We start from the raw sequence: 19,469 nt of genomic DNA, 5'->3' as shown, positions 1-19,469 counted from the left end.
CACTAAAGGCACCTGGGCTGATACAAGAAATGTGATCTAAATATGAACCCATATTTGAACTGGACAAAAATAGAATTGCTTCATTTTTGTTTTTTAGTATTCAAGGTGCATGCCTGAGAATGGAAGTTTTGACTTTTAAAGTTTGCATTGACCACTTCTACAAGTTAGGTAGAATACTGAAGAAATGCAGAATAAAGTTGTCTGTTCTCTGCCCCAATGCTGCCTTAGCTCTCAACTTCATGAACATCACTTTTTATTATATCAGCGTGGCATTTCTATTTTGCATGCTAACTACTTCTTATGCACTGACTGAGTGAGAGTGTCGTCTTTTGCAAAATTTTAGCCTGTGCTATGCAGTGGACTTGTGCTGGACTTGTGCGTGCTAAATACAGATTGAGCATGGTCAAACTCATTTCATACAGGATCCTTACAGTCAGCATAAAGAGGAGACATTTGTACTATCAGTTTGGGTTAGACCTAAATTAGGGTCTTAAAAGTGAAAGGAAAATGTAAGAATCCATTGTGCCACCAAGTCCCTTTGACCCTTGGAGTGAAGGGGAGACGGGAAGAGAAATTGGAAAGAATGGAGACTTAACTGGATTTGTGAATGCTAACCTTTGATGACTTACAACTTGACAATATAGTCCATAGTGATGGTTAATAAATACCTTTGCTGTAAGGAAACCTCAAACAAAATGTCAGTGATTAATGTCGCCCATGGGGTCTGTTTCATTTCTCCTCTCCTTGCTGCCCCTTTTCATCCTTGTTTTGTCTTTTTTTTTCTTCTCTCTCCATGTCACAGCTGCATGATGAAGTTTGGTTGGGCATACTAGAGGACTCTTATACAATTTCACAGGTTGCCATTCTTTGGCTCCAGTCTACTGCCAGGAAGTTAATTGTGTTATAACCTTTTAGATTGGATGTCAAGAATGTGCCTGTGCACATTTTCTGAACTAATCTGACCGATAATATTTCAAGATGTCATTTGCCTGACAGGAAAATTTTGTCTTTCTATGTGTGCATTTCACATGAAGGATACTGTGGAGGAGGTAAATCCTGAATTAGTTAAAGGTGAGATGAGGAATATTATAATAAGTAAATGGAAAGTATTAGAGATGTTAAGCTAAAGGACAACAAGATGCCAGGGCCTTACAGAATACATATGAGGATCCTGAAGGAAATGGGGGTAGAAATTGTGGGGTCCCTACATGGTATTGAGTGGTTGGGTGCCAGAGGACTTGAGCTAGGCCAGTGTAATACTCATTTTGAAAAAGGAAGCCACAGTTAACCCAGGTAATTAATTACAGGCCAGTTAATTTAACATCGGTGGTAGTGAAAATTTTGATAATTACTAAATATTTAGACGAAGAGAAAATAATTGGAAACAGCCAACATATGTTTCAGAAAGGGAGCTAGTGTTTGACAAACCTGATGGAATTCTTGAGGAGGTGACGGATATGGTGGCTGGAGGAAATGCAGTTCATGTGGTGTACATAAAGTTTCAGAAAGCCTTTGACAAGGTATCACACAAGAGACTATTGGAGAAGATTAAGGGGTATGGAATTAGAGGGTGGGTAGCAAATTGGATCAAAAATTGGTTAGGAAACAGAGTAAGAGTTGACAGTTTCTCAGTAATTAGAAGAGGGTAGTGGTGTCCCGCAGGGTTTTGCCCATGGACTCTTTCTGTTTACTGTGTACATCAGTGATTTGGATATTGGACTGGAGAGAATGGTGTCCAGATTTGTAGACAATACTAAAAGGTGAGGCATAGTAAATAATTCTGAGGACCAAAAGAAGGTGCAAGGAGATATTGATAAGATGGTAGAATGGGCAAGAAAGTCCCAGATGGAATTCAATGTCAGTAAATGTGAGGTGGTGCATTTTGGTTTTTTAAAAAAAGTAGTAATACTTTATGGCAAGAGGTATAGAATACAAAAGACTAGATTTAATGTTGAATCTCTAAAACTGTACTCATACCTCAGTTGGAGTACTGTTTGCTGTTTTGTGCTCCATGCTATTGGAAGGATGTTGAGGCAGTAGAGAGGGTACAGTGTAGATTCACTAGGATGCTGCTTGGTATGAGGAAATACAAGTACAAAGATTAACTTGAAAAATAGATAGAAAGTGTCTGTTTCCAGTGATGGGGGCGGGGGTCTAGAATGAGGTGACATAGATATAAAAATAAATAAAAGATTTAAGAGAGAGAGCACAAGATTTCTTTTTACATAGAGAGCTGTATGGGTGTGGAATGCACTACCAGAGTTGGTGATTGAAGCAGAGACCACATCAACATTTTGAAACTAGGCTAGATAGGTGGTTGAACATAAGGGGATATGGGAAGAGGGCAAGCACATGGGATTAGGACTACTGCTCGTATGGGTGATAAACACCCAACACTGATTATTTGGGCTGAACAGCCTATTTCCGTGCTGTAACTTCCATGTAATTCTACATGATGGTTTGATAAACATTGAAAAATAAATGTGAAAAAATTTCTTGCAGTGGACTATGTTGCGTCTGACTGCGATAGTCATTTATATCTCAACAGTTCTTTGACAAACATATTTTTATAACCAGTAATTTACTGGCATCCAGTTTTCACTGAATAAAGTAGTTTTCTGTAACCTGCTTGGGAGAAATTCCAGTAGCCAGTGAAGTAATGTATCGTGCCTCAACATTACTTTGATATCATTGCAAGGTTATCCACGCTTACTTTGCTCAGTATATCTGTTACTTAACTTAATTACAAAATGTAATTTTATAAAGAACTATGGATCTTTATTATAAAACATAGTAATTAGGTGTATGAGTTTAAGGCAGTGGTTTAATCTGCAAATTCAGCTGACATTTATAAACTAAGCTTCCTTCTTGCATTTCTCCTTTAAACAGCACAACTGCAAATGCAATGATACTTCTTAAAAGAAGTGCATAAAGACAAAGGAAGGTTTCACATAACTCTTTTACGAGGCGAGTAGTTATGATCTGAAACGCGCTGCCTGAAAGGGTGGTGGAAGCAGATTCAGTTGTGGCTTTCAAAAAAGAATTGGATAAATACTTGAAGGGAAAAATTTTGCAGGGCTACGGGGAAAGAGCAAGGGAATGGGACTAACTGGATTGCTCTTAAAAGAGCCGGCACAGGCTCGATGGGCCGAATGGCCTCCTTCTGTGCTGTAACCATTCTGTGATTCTATGATCGTCTATCATGTATGGTTTTACTCGTATTGCTAATTTTTCCTCTTTTTTTGTGTCCTGTTTTGAGATGAAATTTTAACATCCTTCAAATTTGCCTTGCTTTGAAGGCGTACCTTTCTCAAGATGTGATTGCTAGACTGAGATTAGAGTGCATTGAACTAGAAGAAAGGGTAAATCTATTCTTTATCTTTTCAACTTGTAGCATGCAGCTGGAGCAATGTGTTAATACCATCCTTATGGGATCGCTAACTAATGCTGCTTGGTTGTCTGTTGTGTTTGCATTTTATCTTTCTGAAAAATTATTGGATGTGGCTTTTAACAATTGACAGCAGCTTAAAGGAATAGCTGCTTAGAATCATAGGCTCTGATATTTGCTGGGGAGTGCGGTAGAGTGAGGAAAACCCACCAAGGCCGGGGACACGGAGGTCCTGCTGAATTTAACAGCGGGACCTCATTATAATTTTTTCTTCGATTTCCCGCCCGGCAGCCGGCCAAATTGACAGGCTCGGAGTGTGAAGAAATTTACAATCAGTACAATTTCTGTTTGCCATCGTATGTTTAAAAAAAAGGTTGAAGAACAGGCATTCCACTAGCCCACTTCAGGAAGTCTTATCTTAATGTAATAAGGATAGGCTCTCACTCTCTCTCTTTCTCTGGTACCTGTCCTAACAACCTGGGCAAAGATTGCTTCTTCTCAAAACGCATTTTAAGACAGCTCATGTTTCGGTCCTATTTGAGGTAAAAATGGACACAGAATCCTGAACTGTGACAGTGGGAAATTTAAAGAAAACAGAAGCGATAACAATAGGAGAAGAAGGAAATTTGGGGAAAGAAAGAACGTGGCAACCGGTTTCCTCACCTTGCAGCAGGCTGCTTTTTGGGAGCTCAGCATGCATTTGGCACCCGCAATTCCCTGGTAACGGACTCAATTCTGAGCTGTGCTATTAGTTGGGCTCCATTTTCCTGAGCCTGTTGGCCAAGCATTTGCAGCCCCCATTTTCTGTGGACTTTGTGGTCTGACTTTATCTGGGGAGTCCATCTGTCTTTTGCCGTCCTGATTGCCTAATGGAAACAATAAATTTTTTTGCAGCTACTGGAGATGGGGCAGGATAGAAAAAAATTATTTAACCTAAACAGATCTGTGGCTGAATCACAGCGGCAGAGGAGGCCTGAAAATGTAGCAGCTTACAGAGGAGAAATGAGAGGTGGAGGCCCAATGGGGTGAAATAGGGGTGTTGGAATTATAGGAAATCCGCAATGAGGCAAAATTTTTTTTTTTAAGTATTCTACGTCACTGACTTATACTAATTGGAAAATCCTAAAAAACGTGACTGGCTTTACAAGGAAATGGTTACATGGAAATCTAATAAATAGGTGTGAACACATTTAAAATGGGAAATCCCATAGGAAAGTGTTTACATAGGAATTTTCAACAGAAGACATGACAGACTTACAGAATTTAATAATATATTAGATCTCCCTTGGTATTACTCATGAATCGGAGGATTTGCTGTTTTATAATAGGGGTGTCTATGCCATGTAAAGGTTAGCATCAAGGCCAGTGTTTGGCAAAACTGGTGCTTTGTAAAGTTTGTAGAACACAACAAAAGATCCAACAGATTAGTAATCATTAACCACTTTTACTTACATGTAAACACAGTTTAAAAATAATCAATATAAATTATACCTGTATAATGATTTTGAAATTTGTCCGCTAGCTTTTCTTCAAATAATTTTGAAAAACTTTTGATTAGAAACTAAAGAAGAATATTTCATCACTATAGCTGATTGAATACTACTGATACATCCTGGGAAATTAGGTACATTGCAGATTCTCAGACTGGACAATCCAAATTCAGCTCACACCGTCACAGCTCTGGGCAAAATTATCAACTTCAAGCCCAGGTTTTTGGGAGAGTCTGAGGCCTTAAGCAAAAACTTTAATACTGGCATTAAAAGACACAAAAGACAATTCACTGGATGTTACTGTGTAATATGTGATATTTTTGAATGTATTTATTTTGTTTGAACCCTTATTATGGACATTAAAAATTTGAATCACTGGAGGGAAAAAATGGCAGATGAAATTTTTTTCAGGAAGCATTTTGAGTGATTTGTGGGAACCCGGTGTCTAGATTGTGCAATCATTGATACGTTTACATAGATTAAAAACGCATTGTAAGTGTGGACGTAAGAAGTTATAATGGGAAGTAGTGTGAGAACAGGAAGTCAAGATGTGCAGTCAGGAAGTGTGCTTCACAGGAGCGTAATAAGAAACAAATTGACACCGAGCCAAAGAAGGTGGCCAAAAGCTTGGACAAAGAGGTATGATTTAAGGTGTGTTTTAAAGGAGGGGAGAGAGATGGAGAGGTTTAGGGAGAGAATTCCAGAGCTTAGGGCCTAGAAGGCTGAAGGCACAGCTGCCAATCGCCCATCAACATTGCTTAAGTACTTTGATGTACATTGTGTCCATGTCCCAGTCACCTTTGAAATTGCCAGCGTAAGTGGCACTCCAGTTTAGAGTGCCACCTATTACACTGTGCATTTTCCTATTGAAAATCTTTCCATTAAAATGATGGATTTGAGTCTGGCTGGCTCCACAGCAATTCTTCCTCCTAAAAGCCTTCTGTGGCAGACATTTTGTTAAAAGGTGAGTTGAGTGCTTTTTGTACTTCAGTTCTTTTCCGGACCCGAAAGTTTTTAATTTTGTCATAATGTTCTCATTAGGCAATCGCCAACTTGAAATTAACTTCCCATGGCCCATCCAAATCTTGCTCTCCCACCAATTTATCTCTCCTGATAACCGGGCTCCGGTTTTCCTCTCAAGGGTTTTATTCCCGCAACTGGTCAAGAGCTCACCTTTTTGATGACTAGCTTGGCAATTAACACCACAATCTCACCGAATGTGGAGTAGTGCCTCTGGTACTGTCCCTGATAAGTGGCCCTGACACTCCATGCAATTATCTTTAGCAACCCAGCAGTGAATTAGATGCCCGCTGGAGGCCTCCACTTGCCCTGGGACTGCATGCCTTAGTGTGTCCAACCCAGCGCCATATCGTACCCCCCACTTGGAGACTGAGAGTCCTTTTAATGTAGTACACAGGTGAGTGTATATACTTTTATTAGCAAGTGCACATTATTCTCCAGTTGTTTGCTAAGTCGGTTTTCATGCACTATCAGCGAGGGAACTTTGGAACTTCAGAACAGGTTTATAAAACTACCCATCCCTTCACTGCTCTTGTTGCATTTGCGCCCCCGCCTCAGCTAATTCACAAAGTCCGTTCACCCATCGCTCCTGTGCTCGCTGACCCGGTTCCCAGTCCACCAATACCTCGAATTTAAAATTCTCATCCTTGTGTTCAAATCCATCCATGATCTCGACTCTCCCTATCTCTGTAACCTCCTCCAGCTCTACAACCATCCGAGAACTCTGTGCGCCTCCAATTCTGACCTCTTGTGCATCCCAGATTTTCTTCGCCCCACCATTGGCCCCATTGGAATTCCTTTCCTAAACCTCTCTGCCACTCTCTCTTCTCCTTTAAGACGCTCCTCTTTGAGCAAGCTTTTGTTCACTTAATGTCTTCTACTTTGGGTTGGTGTCAATTCTTGTCCGATTACGCTCCTGTGAAGCGCCTTGGGAGTTTTTAAAATTATATTAAAGGTGCTATATAAATACAAGTTATTGTTCCTTCAGTTCCCCATCTCTTTTTTTCCCCTCCTCCCCCCACCCTCAATGCCACCTGATCAGAAGACTACACTTGGTCTCAACTCCTTATCTGCAATACCATGCAAGATCAATTAGTAATATATTAAAAGTTTTCCTACGTTAAAAGTGCTATATAAATGTAAGTTGTTGATGTATCGGTTTTAATAATTAAGTATTTTTGAAGGAAATACATAGTGGGCCTTGGATTTTCTGTATAGCTTTTATATCAAAGAGCAACTATGATTTTTTTTTTTTCTCATCAATTTAAACAGGTTGCAGCTCTACAAGAAGAAAAGGGCAGTTTATTAGCAGAAAATCAAATTCTTATGGAGCGCCTCAACCAATCTGATTCTATTGAAGACCCCAACAGCCCAGCAGGACGTAGACACCTTCAACTGCAAACCCAGTTGGAACAACTACAGGAAGAGACCTTTAGGTACTGATAAAATTCCATTGCTTTGCTAATATGTGAAGTGCAAGGTGTAACAAGGCAGCACGTAACAAAACAAGTTCAAATATGGAGAGACTTAATCAGCTAACAAACTACAACTCCTACAATATAGCTTAAAGACACCGAGTCAAACACCCCCTCCCTTCTTTGAGCCACTTCATTCCTCTCTCTCCTCCTGTCTTCCTCCCTTTTCCCCCATCCCCATCTCTTTCTTTCCTCCTCACTTTCCCCCCTCCTTCCTCCTTGCTTTCCCTTTCCCCATCTCTCTTGCCTGACACTTTTCTCTCTACCCCTCCCCATAGGAAATTAACTAATATTTGTAAAACCCAAAATGCTGTTGCCTTTTTTTATAACTTTAAATATCTATACTTGCACTTTTAATTGAAGCCTGAAGTGCTTCCGTTTAACCACGCCTTTCAGCATCTTTCCATTGAGTATATACTACCGTTCCTTATTTTCCTTTGCAAAATGCGTCACTCATGCTTATCACATTAAATTGTATTTTCCACCTATGTGCCCATTCTACTAACCTGTGTGTCTTCCAGAAGCCTTTTACAGTCCTTCATGCTGTTTCCCAAACCCTCTACCTTTTTGTAAATATTACAAGTTTAGATTCTTGCCTTAGATATTCTTTCAGATAAGAACATAAGAAATAGGAGAAGGAGTAGGCCATTTGGCCCCTTGTGTCTGCTCTGCTATTCAGTGAGATCGTGGTTGATCTTCCACCTCATCTCCACTTTCCAGCCCTATCCCCATATGCCTTGATGCCCTTAGTGTCCGGAAATCTATCGATCTCCGTCTTGAATATACTCAACGACTGAGCATCCACAGCCCTCTGGGGTAGAGAATTCCAAAGATTCACAACCCTCTGAGTGAAGAGATTTTTCCTCATCTTGGTCCTAAATGGCCGACCCCTTATCTTGTGACACTGACCCCTAGTTCTAGACTGTCCAGCCAGAGGAAATAGCCTCTCAGCATCTACCTTGTCAAGCCCTCTAAGAATTTTATATGTTTCAATGAGATCACCTCTCATTCTTCTAAACCCCAGAGAATATAGGCCCATTCTACTCGATCTCTCCTCATAGGACAACCATAGTCATCCCAGGAATCAATCTAGTGATCCTTTGTTGCACCTCCTCTAAGGCAAGTATATCCTTCCTTAGGTAAGGAGACCAAAACTGCACATAGTACTCCAGGTGTGGTCTCACTAGAGCCCTATATAGTTGCAGCAAGTCCTCCTTACTTTTATATTCCAACTCCCTTGCAATAAAGGCTAACATACCATTTGTCTTCCTAATTGTTAGGGTACAACTATACTAGTCTCTCTTTTAAACTGTCTCAGCATCTTATCTTTAGGGGTGTATCCATACTGCCCAGTATCTAATTATACAATGACATAACAGAGGGGTATAGCAATAGTACCCTCTTGTGATCTGTATTATATACTCTTGTCTTTCTCATGTGACCCTCTCTAAACTCTTCAATGGTGGACCGAGAAAGCATTTGATAAGTGGAGGCCAGACACAAATTATTAAGTTGTTTTATTTCACAGCCAATGGACATACAAAGCAAGAGTTCTGATTAGACGCACTTATTTCAATCGGTACAGATTGTCTTCACATAATACAAAATAATGAACAAGCTACACTTCTCCACATCAGTGGGTTGTCTTACTTGACTCAAACAGAAGAAACTCTTAATTATTACAATACTTCTGTACTCTCCTCCTGAACCTAGCCAAGCTTTGCCCTTGCCGCTTTCTGTTTCAAAAACATCAATGACAGATGCCTTTGCTGGATTTGAATCTATCTCTCTATCTATATCTCTATCTCTATCTCTCTACACACTGGGTGTGAGATGTTTATCAATTGCCGCAAAAGGCTAATGCGTTGCTTGTTATTTATGCTGTATAGGGAAACAACTTCAAAGCTTAGCTCTATTGTGTCAGTGCCTTTGTTAACTTATGTGAATACATTTAACTTTAAAAACCCAACAGTTAAAAGTAACTTTTTTTTTCCAAATTCATTCACATTTCAGGATGTTTTTTAACCATTTCCACAGTGTCATCAGCAACTTTTGAGATTGTGTTCTCTATTCCCAAGTCCAAGTCATCTATATATACTGAGAACAAAAGTGGAACCAGCACTGATTGATCCCTGGAGTACAACTTCCAACCTTTCTCTAATCTGAGTAACGCCCATTTACCGTAACTCTTTGCTACCTGTCATTTGACCAACTTTCTATCTATGCTGCTATATTTCCTCTTGTATCACATGCCTGAATTTTTCTGATGAGCCTCTTATGAGAAACCTTACTGAACGCTATCCCTCTGTCCTGAACAGTCTAGTACTGCCTCTTGAATGACCACATTCTGGAGACCACAGTTCAGATGACCACATTTTAGAGAGCACAATCCAGATATCCCTCATATACTTTAATGATGCTGAGAGTGGCTACTTGTTGCTCGAGCGCAAAGATCCTGTGCTCCAGAGACTCAATTTTCTGAAACATAGTAAAAATGTGCTACTCCTGGACACATTGAAGGTCCATGATGATCCATATATCATTCTCTACACACATTACGAGGGTTCCCTGCACTTTGTTCGCTCTATATCTAACTTAAGATAGTCCATAATGTTAGCCTGAATTCTCACGAAAGAAAGAAATGCCTTTCACATGCTCAGGATGTCCCAAAGTTCTTCACAGTCAATTAAGTACTTTTGAAATGTAGACACTGTTGTAATGTAGGAAACACAGCAGCCAATTTGCACACAGTAAGATCCCACAAAACAGCAATGAGATAGATGACCAGATAATCTGTTTTTTGTGTTGTTCGTTGAGGAATTAGTGTTAACAAGGACACTAACACCAAACTCTTGCAAGAATCAAACTGTCCTTACTCACTTCACACAAGTTTTAATTATATAGAGAATAAAAACTTCCCATCCAACTGCCGCTTATTGCTGAACTTCCCCTAAGGCTGAAATCCCACTGAGGCTAAAGTCCATGCCTTTCTGGCCTTTTACACTCTACTGGCCTCTTATAGTCAGAAGGCAAGTGATATCATTTATTGACAGTTTTTGTTGAGCACAGACATTCCAATGCTGCTACTCTCCCTTGATGCAGAGAAGGCATTTGAGAGGATGGATTTCATCAAGACGTGAAGGAGTTGGAACAAAATGCCAACTTTCCTCCTTACTGTGTGCCAATGGCCACAACTCACCCCCCTCCATCCACCTCAACCAAGGAACCGGGCATTTTTGCATTTGTCGAGAACTTCTTTTCCACAAACCTTACTTCCTGTGTCATGCTTTTTAATGTCAACATTTACCGTTGAAATCCATATGTAAACATTCCAATGGCAAACCCCTATCTAAACATTAAGATTTTGCTGTTGCAGTTTGTTGATGAGAATTGAATCACTCAAAGCTTTTTAAAAAAAACTTTCGACAGCCATTTTTTCTCAGTAACTAAAATTTCTAGTGTCTTAAACAATTATTTAAAAAATCAAAGAATTACATATTTCAGAATAAATTGATAATTTACCTACTGAAATGTCTTTTGTGTTTTTAAATGCCTTTATTAGTTTTTTTTTCTTCAAGTCCTTAGCCAGTTTCAAAAGCCAGGGTTTCAACTGCATATTTTCACAGCAGTTGGAGAGAGCTTTCAGCTACATGTGTGCATCCTGAGCATCTACAGTTTTCAGAGTTCCCAAGCATACAATCTGTACAATAGCATGAGCTGATGTCCCCTCATCCTCAGGATTTCAGAGTTTCTTTGGTTTTTCATGAAGACTTTCAAACAAATTGATTTGAAGTGATTGAATTTTCCTATTTCTTTTCAGGCAAGTGATAACTATTATTAACAATTATGCTTTTCTGTTCACGCAGACTGACAGCACTTGTCTTAGAACCAATAAGCAGTTTACAGCACTGAAGGAAGCCTCTTGGGCCATTGTGTCTGTGCTGGCTCTTTGCTAGAGCAATCCAAACCTAATCCCACTGCCTTGCTCTCCCTATAGCCCTGTACCTGCCTCTGCTTCAAATATTTATCCAGGTTTCCCTTAAAAGATGGTCTCTGTCTCTAGTACTCCTTGTAGAAACCATTCCATGCTCCCAACAACAGTTTGTGTAAAGAAATCTCTCCTAACCTCTCTCTTCGCTCTAGTGATAATTTTAAAATGATGACTCCTTGCCTCTCACTCCTCAACCAGAATAATTAGTTGATCAGAAACACACATAATTAGTTTCTTTGTTGACATGGACAATTTTTTTTCTATCTAGAATAGATTTTTTTTTTGTCACTCATGTTTACTTCTGTAGAAAATTCAGGTTTAAAAAATCCCTCCTGAGCCATTTCTGAGGGTTAAGATTTTTTTTTCCATGTAAAAACTTGGCAGCTCAACAGTGAACACTTTAGTAAAATAATTTTTCATTAAATAATAGATTTTATAAGTTGGCAAACTCACTCATAGTGCACAAAAGAGTACATTTTCCACTTCTAAGCAGTTGGTGCCTGCTAGGAGCGCATATCTGAAATTGCCAACTCCAGTCTGTGATTTTCCATCTATTAATGGATCAAAAATCACAGGCTGGATTTGTGCAATTTACTGATATGCTCTCTTGCTGTGTGCATGGAAAGAAAGAACTAACTTGCATTTATATTGAGCCTTTCATAACCTCAGGACATCCCAAAGCGCTTTACAGCCAATAAAGTACTTTTGAAATGTTGTCATTGTTGTAATGTAGGAAATGCAGCAGCCAATTTTTACACAGGAAGGTCCCACAATCAGCAATGAGATAATGACCAGATATTCTGTTTTAGTGATTTTGGTTGAGGGATAAATATTGGCCAGGGCAGCTGGAGAACTCCCCAATTCTTCTTCAAATAGATTCATGGGATCCTTTATGTCCACTTGAGGGGGCAGACTGGGCCTTGGTTTGATGTCTCATACGAAAGACAGGCATCTCCAACAGCGCAGCACTCCCTCAGTACTGCACTGATGTGTCATAGGAACATAGGAACAGGAGTAGGCCATTCAGCCCCTCGTGCCTGCTCCGCCATTTGATAAGATCATGGTTGATCTGTGATCTAGCTCCATATACCTGCCTTTGGCCCATATCCCTTAATACCTTTGGTTACCAAAAAGCTATCTATCTCTGATTTAAATTTAGCAATTGAGCTAGTATCAATTGCCGTTTGCAGAAGAGAGTTCCAAACTTCTACCACCCTTTGTGTGTAGAAATGTTTTCTAATCTCACTCCCTCAGTACTGCACTGAAGTGTCAGCCTAAATTTTGTGCTCAAGTCTCTGGAGTGGGGCTTGATCCCACAACCTTCTGACTCAGAGGCGAGAGTGCTGCTACTGATCCATGGCTGACACTTAAAGTGCAGAAGCAAAAAAATTACCCTTAAATGCTTTAAGAAAGGAATTTATAAAGACTGGAGTCACTGACAATGGCTAAATCGTGGGGGTGGGGGGTAACCTGTGGCTGCAAAAAGGGGCTATGGACAGGTCAGAATGGGTGGAAGGGTGGCACTTGATGGTCTTAAAGGGGCTGAGAGGTTTTTGGGTCACCTTCTCCTGCCCCCACTTCCTCCCCCAAAAGATGTCACACCATGCTTCCCTCCAATATTGCCAGATGTTGCTAGACCAGTGCAATGATACCCCTGCCCAGTCTAGCTGGACCCCAGGACATGCCTCCTCAGATTTCATTCTTTCCCCCTCCCCCCACTCCAAAAATCCTAAGATACCCTCAGTGCCCACAACCCTTTAGACTACATTGCCAATGCTCCCTGATCTGAGGATCGCCCAATGCTCTAGACTGTGACCTCCTTTCCCAATTCTCCCTGATCCCAGGAGCCCTTCAGAATACTGTTAGATCCTGAGACCCCTATCCAGTGCTGCCAGACCCTGAGCTCCCTTTTCAGTGTTCACAGATCCCAGGGCCACCCCCAATGCTGATAAGTCAGTGTCTCTGTTATACTCCTTGATATAACACCTCTATTGTAAAACAAAGCAAAGTCACAGGCGATCAATCATTATGAAAAAATTCATATTCCACAATAAGTTCCAGGCACCAAGGAATAGTGGCCTGAGCTAAGGAGGGAGAAATCAGCTGTGGTTTCTGCCCCCCATTTGCTATACAGTTACCTGTAGTGGAAAGTATGCGTGTGTGTAGATGCGTAGATCTGGAGGTTAGGGGAGAATAGGGTGAACCCAGCTGTTGTTTCTTCCCCCTCTTTCTTCCCCCCCCCCCCCCCCCCCCAAAACCACAATTGAAGTCTGCAAATGTGAAGAATGGCCACTTGGGACAGTACCAGAGGTTTGGCAAGATCTGTAGAATAGTGCCAAGTGTGAATCAACATCTTCAGAAGAAAAGGGGAAATAATTAGGAAGACAATAGGACCTAAACCACCATCTGACAGCAAAGGAATGGGGAGGTATATAAAAGCACTCATTCTTCTGCAATAGAACTGGATGGAACCAATTCAAATTGATAGTGACCATACTGCACAAGCTCCACCTACAGCCCTTCTAGATGGGTGCTGACAGTCTATCTGCCCCCTGCTGCCTTGCCTCCAACCCACAGATCCCTTCACACTGGATATTACATTTATCTTCACTGGCCACCCCTTACTGCAGTGCAACTTAGGCTCCTGATCCCACAATAGATAAGTGCAGTCTTTGGGAGATCTGCAAATCTGGCTAATACACAGGCTGTGACTAGAGTTGGGACAACACTAAACTGTCTGGGTTCCCTTCCTATTAGCTTGTTAACCTAATTTTGGAAGAGGATGCCTCTGTCCTGAGGTCAGTCAGTCTGACGCTCAAAAGTGACCAAACTGTTAGCTTCCATGACATTGCATTGTGCCACGACAACAATGATTGGCTAGTTTTTCCCAGTCTCTGCCCGTGTTTTTCATCACACTATGTAACAGCAGGCAGATAAGCCGCTCTAATTAATCATGTAATATGGGTACAGTCACCAGACCTTTTTTTTGCAAATTGCATGAATTGGATGTATTATGATTGAACCAGCAATGTATAGGTGCAATTTATAATTATTTTCTTGTAATAACATTTAGAAATGTTTTTTTGGAACTCTTGTGTTCCCTCTCCCATTGTCCAATTAGAGGTGATACTCACCTTGGAGGGGGAGGGTGCTGAAAAATAATTGACTGAAAACTGGCTCCAAAGGTCTTTTTTTTTCTGAAAGTCATAAGTTTGAAATGATCATGTTATATATGCAAACAGGTCATCTTTAGACATATTTCAAAATGTCAAACTAGGAAGTGTTATCAAATTGTCAATTATGTTGGAAACCCAATCTGTAAAGATTATGGATAAAGGTTTAAATATCCATTTTGAACAGGTAAATAGAATCAAATTTCTCCCACCTGTTACTGTGAATACAGACTTTTACATCAATTCTGATAGTACCTCAGATGTTAACTTGTCTGTATTCAGGAGCTGATAGACCAACTGTGTATTTCCAGCTTTCTGTTTTTAAGCTCATAATACATAACCTGCCATGTGTGGCAGAAAAACTTCACTTCTGTTTCTGGTGGTTATGCTAAGAATTTTACAGTATATCTTTAAAGAACACAGCCATGTAAGATTTTTTTGAATGAATACTCTATGCACACTGGCTCAACTGTGTGGAACATTATAGAATAAATTTCAGTTTATAGACACCGATATTCTTTAAGAACTTCTATTTTCTTCATTCCACACCTTTGTTTTCATAACCAAACCAGCAAATGCTGGAATCACAGCAGATCATTCAACATCTATGGAAGGAACATATGAGTAAACATTTTAGGTGAGGACCCTTTGTCAGTCGTTCCACCCCCCTGTTTGCATATCTGTCATTCCATCACCTCGTTTCCATATCTAGTGCATTTTCTTATATTTGAAAACGATACTTTGGTTTATGAGATATGCATAGTTAGTGGACTCGGGAATGCCCCCTTTTCATGTAGATTCTCTAGAGCATGCAAACACTTTGCTGCCTTTTTTGCATCAAATAGTTGATCCATGGGTTCGTTAGTATGTAGCAATTTAAAGGGTTTTGTCTGTTAATTTTACATGAATGCACGATATCTGTTTAGCAGTATGGAAATAGATAATGTATATGAATAAGGATGTTTGCAACTGAATTTTTCTCCTAGTTTTATCTGTCTCTTATTAACTTCAAAATGAGCTCGAGCAGAGCACCCTACAGCTTCAAACAGTGTGGAGCAGGGAATATCTCCATGTTACAACACAGATCAAGATGTCCAGTTATTCTAGTTATCTTTCCAAAGTGCTATGGATGTAATGGGAACAGCGTCCTGGCCAATATTTATCCCTCAACCAACATCACTAAAACAGGTTGTCTGGTCATTATCACATTGCTGTTTGTGGGACCTTGCTGTGTGCAAATTGGCTGCCGCGTTTCTTACATTACAACAGCGACAGCATTTCAAAAGTATTTCATTGGCTGTAAAGCATTTTTGGACGTCCTGAGATTGTGAAAGGCGTTATATAAATGCAAGTCATTCTTTTTTCAATAACATGGTACTTTGCAACAGAAACAGATTTTTCCCTAGCAGCTCAGTACCATAATTTAACCATGATTTAGATCATCATAACTCACCATGATCTAATTAGCAGAATTAATTGATTTTTTTTTCACCCCCCCTCGGCTTGATAGTTGAGAAAATTCATTGGGAAAAATTCATTCATGCTCATTTATTTAACTTCTACACGAACCACAGAAATTACCTGGGATACTGCCCCTTTAAGAAATTATGCTTTGGGCAATCCAGATTCCCCCACTCTGCTACAAAGCAGCATTGTTCTGAGACAGACTTTCTGTTTTTTTCTCTTTCATTGATATATTGATTCCACACCACAAAAATATTCATTTGTTCAGTTTCTAATTCCAAGTTAGGAAGTCGAAATGTTTACTCAGCACATTACACATGTATTATTTTATACAGCGAGCATCAACAGGCTATTTGACTAAGAGTGGTCTAACCGCTTAAAGGGGTTACTGGAAAGTAAGCAGCAATGGGAATTTTGATTATTTGCCTCCTGTACACCCCCAACAATGGAGGCAATTGTAATGCCTCTACCCCCACCCTGGGTGCAGTTAACAAATTCAGCATTGACGAGAAATTGAATCTGGGACCTTGCGGTCTTTGACGCTTATTACCATTACAGGTAAAAATGTATTCACCAAGCCATTGGGAAGGGGGCCTTGCACTGGTTCCATGCCTGGTACTGTTACCAGAAAGTAAACACTTTATCCCTTAACATCGTTCAACTTAACAAGCACATGGAAAGTCAGACAAAAAGAATATCTTCATTGTTGTTGGTTTCATCTTTATTACTGACAAATGTAAGACATTTCAATTAATGATTTGTAGTAACACTAATTTGTTGCAGTATCCTAGATGGACTCCAGTATTAAAAATTACTATTACATTAATGTTCAGTTTATATGTTTATGAATTTCAGATTGGAAGCAGCAAAAGATGATTATCGGATTCGATGTGAGGAACTTGAGAAAGAACTCTTAGAACTACGACAGCAGAATGAAGAACTTACAAGCCTTGCAGAGGAAGCACAGTCTTTAAAGGATGAGATGGATGTCCTTAGGTAATTGAATTTTCTGAGTCCTCCTTCCCACCTCTGTGATTTGTCTGACTACTTCCCTCTTACTTTTTTTAATACATTCTTTAGCTCTTCAGTTGCCTTTAGTAGGAATCTCAATCTTTCATATTTTTTTGTTTCCTTGTAAATTTTTCTTGTTTTTATGTTCTTTCTACCCTTTAGTAAGTTCCTTGGGATTTTTTTTAATGTTAAAGGTGCTATATAATTGGAAGCAATTGTTGTTTATTAACCCTCTTGCTCTGGTCTTTTAAATAGAATATACTTTCCTCAATCTTAAACATATTCTATTTTTTTCTATTATTATTAAGTCTGGTTAAAATAACAATAAATCCCTACATTACAATGATTACTACTCCTCATTTGCTCACCAAAATCCTCTGGTGGGTTGCTAATTACCAAATCCTAATTGGGATTTCAACATCACTATGTTGAAATCCCAATTAGAATATTTTGATATTCCATAACCCTTATATGCCAAAATACTCGGTGATACCATGCAGACCAGTTCATCATCTGGATATCAGTGTATTTAAAACTAATTTTTTGTTTTGTTTTAAATAGCTTATGTATGTGCATTATGATTATATCCCTCTTTGGAGGTTAACATCATTATGTTGCCCCTAATCATGTATCTGATGCGTTCACAATTTTTATTTGCTAGCTGTTTGAGCAGCTATATTGTATTTTACTTTATTTGTGTTTTAATAAACTGTTGAAAAATTAGGCAATGTATTTGCCTTGGTGATGACATTTCAGAAGTAATTTATTGGCTGAGACACATTTTGGGACACCTTGAGGGTGTGAAAAGGGCTCTATAAAAGCAAGTTTTTTCTTCTAGGCATTCTTCTGATAAAGTGGGTAAATTGGAGAGCATGGTAGAATCGTACAAAAAGAAGTTGGAGGATCTGGGTGATTTGCGTCGGCAGGTGAAGCTCCTTGAGGAAAAGAATACAATGTACATGCAGAACACGGTCGGTCTGGAGGAGGAGCTACGGAAAGCAAATGCTGCACGAGCACAACTAGAAACATACAAGAGACAGGTATAAAATTACAGAAAACTGTTTAAGGAAAATATATTCAGAGCAAATATTTTTTAAATTACACATTAGAGAAACAGATATATCTGAAGAAGTACAGAACAGTCGAAAGAGGTAGCATCCCTGGCAAGGTCCAGATAGTAGTAAAAAGTAAAATACTGCAATATAATACTGGAAATCTAAAACAAAAACAGAAAAAGCTGGAAACATACAACAGATCAGTCAGTATTAACGGAGAGAATAGACATGCAACATTTCAGGCTTGTTCCCTTCTACAAGGCTGAAAAATAAGAGATAAACTAGCATATTAATAATATATGGAATGGGGCTAGGGGAAAATAAATAGTCAGCCAAATACAGAGAGGAAGTATTGGTAAATTGATTGTGCTTGTTTTTAATTTATTCTTGGGCTGTAGGTGATGCTGCCAAGGCCACATTTATTGCCCATTTCTAGTTGCCCTGACAGGGTGGTGATTAGCTGCCTTGTGGTGCTAGTGCTTGCACTGGTGTTGAGTGGGTAATGTCAGTCTCAGCAACTATGATGCAACAGCAATGTATGTCCAAGTCAGGATGGTGTATAACTTGGAGGGGAACTTGTAGCTGATGGTGTTCCCACGACATTGCCATTCTTGTCACTGTTCTGGGCACTGCACCTCAGCAAGGATATACTGGTCTTGGAGGGGGGTGTGTTGCCGATTCACCAGAATGATACTAGGGCTAAAAGGGTTAAATTATGAGGACCGGTTGCATCGACAAGGCTTGTGTTCCCTTGAATGTAGAAATGTAAGGAATCGTACAACACCAGGTTATAGTCCAACAATTTTATTTTAAAATCACAAGCTTTCGGAGATTATCTCCTTCGTCAGGTGAGCGAGTGAAAGGTTCACAAATCGCATATCTTATATTAGGCTGGGACATGCTCACACCAATCAAAGGTGTCGTTGGTGTTCAGACAGGTTAGCCACGGAAAACAGTACTGAATACACAATGGGTCAGATTACAAAGGCAGAGAGAGAGAGAGAATGTCCAGTTGTATTAAAAACAGATAACTTTTTTTCCCTGCTGGTGGGGTTACGTGTAGCGTGACATCATGTCACGCTACACATAACCCCACCAGCAGGGAAAAAAAAGTTATCTGTTTTTAATACAACTGGACTCTCTCTCTCTCTCTCTCTCTCTCTCTCTCTCTCTCTCTCTCTCTCTCTCTCTGCCTTTCAGGTCTCTTTCTCTCTCTGGCTCCAACACCAACGACACCTTTGATTGGTGTGAGCGTGTCCCAGCCTAATATAAGATATGCGATTTGAGAACCTTTCACTCACTCACCTGACGAAGGAGATAATCTCCGAAAGCTTGTGATTTTAAAATAAAACTGTTGGACTATAACCTGGTGTTGTACGATTCCTTACATTTGTCCACCCCA

General features: G+C 39.8%; 1 protein-coding gene across 2 annotated transcripts in view; it reads left to right on the top strand.

Annotated features, from left to right (window-relative positions):
• hook3 (hook microtubule-tethering protein 3) overlaps positions 1 to 19,469 on the top strand; it is a 106,678-nt gene that overhangs the window by 45,707 nt on the left and 41,502 nt on the right. For both annotated transcript variants that reach the window (XM_067994353.1, XM_067994354.1), the window contains exons 9-11: positions 7,171 to 7,334; positions 16,857 to 16,997; positions 17,851 to 18,052. In XM_067994353.1, coding sequence (XP_067850454.1) covers positions 7,171 to 7,334; positions 16,857 to 16,997; positions 17,851 to 18,052 — 507 coding nt within the window. The remainder of the gene's footprint in view (positions 1 to 7,170; positions 7,335 to 16,856; positions 16,998 to 17,850; positions 18,053 to 19,469) is intronic.

The sequence above is a fragment of the Heptranchias perlo genome, chromosome 1, assembly GCF_035084215.1.
Source record: "Heptranchias perlo isolate sHepPer1 chromosome 1, sHepPer1.hap1, whole genome shotgun sequence".
Lineage (NCBI taxonomy): Eukaryota > Metazoa > Chordata > Chondrichthyes > Hexanchiformes > Hexanchidae > Heptranchias > Heptranchias perlo.
This window is presented reverse-complemented; position numbering and strand designations above follow the sequence as displayed.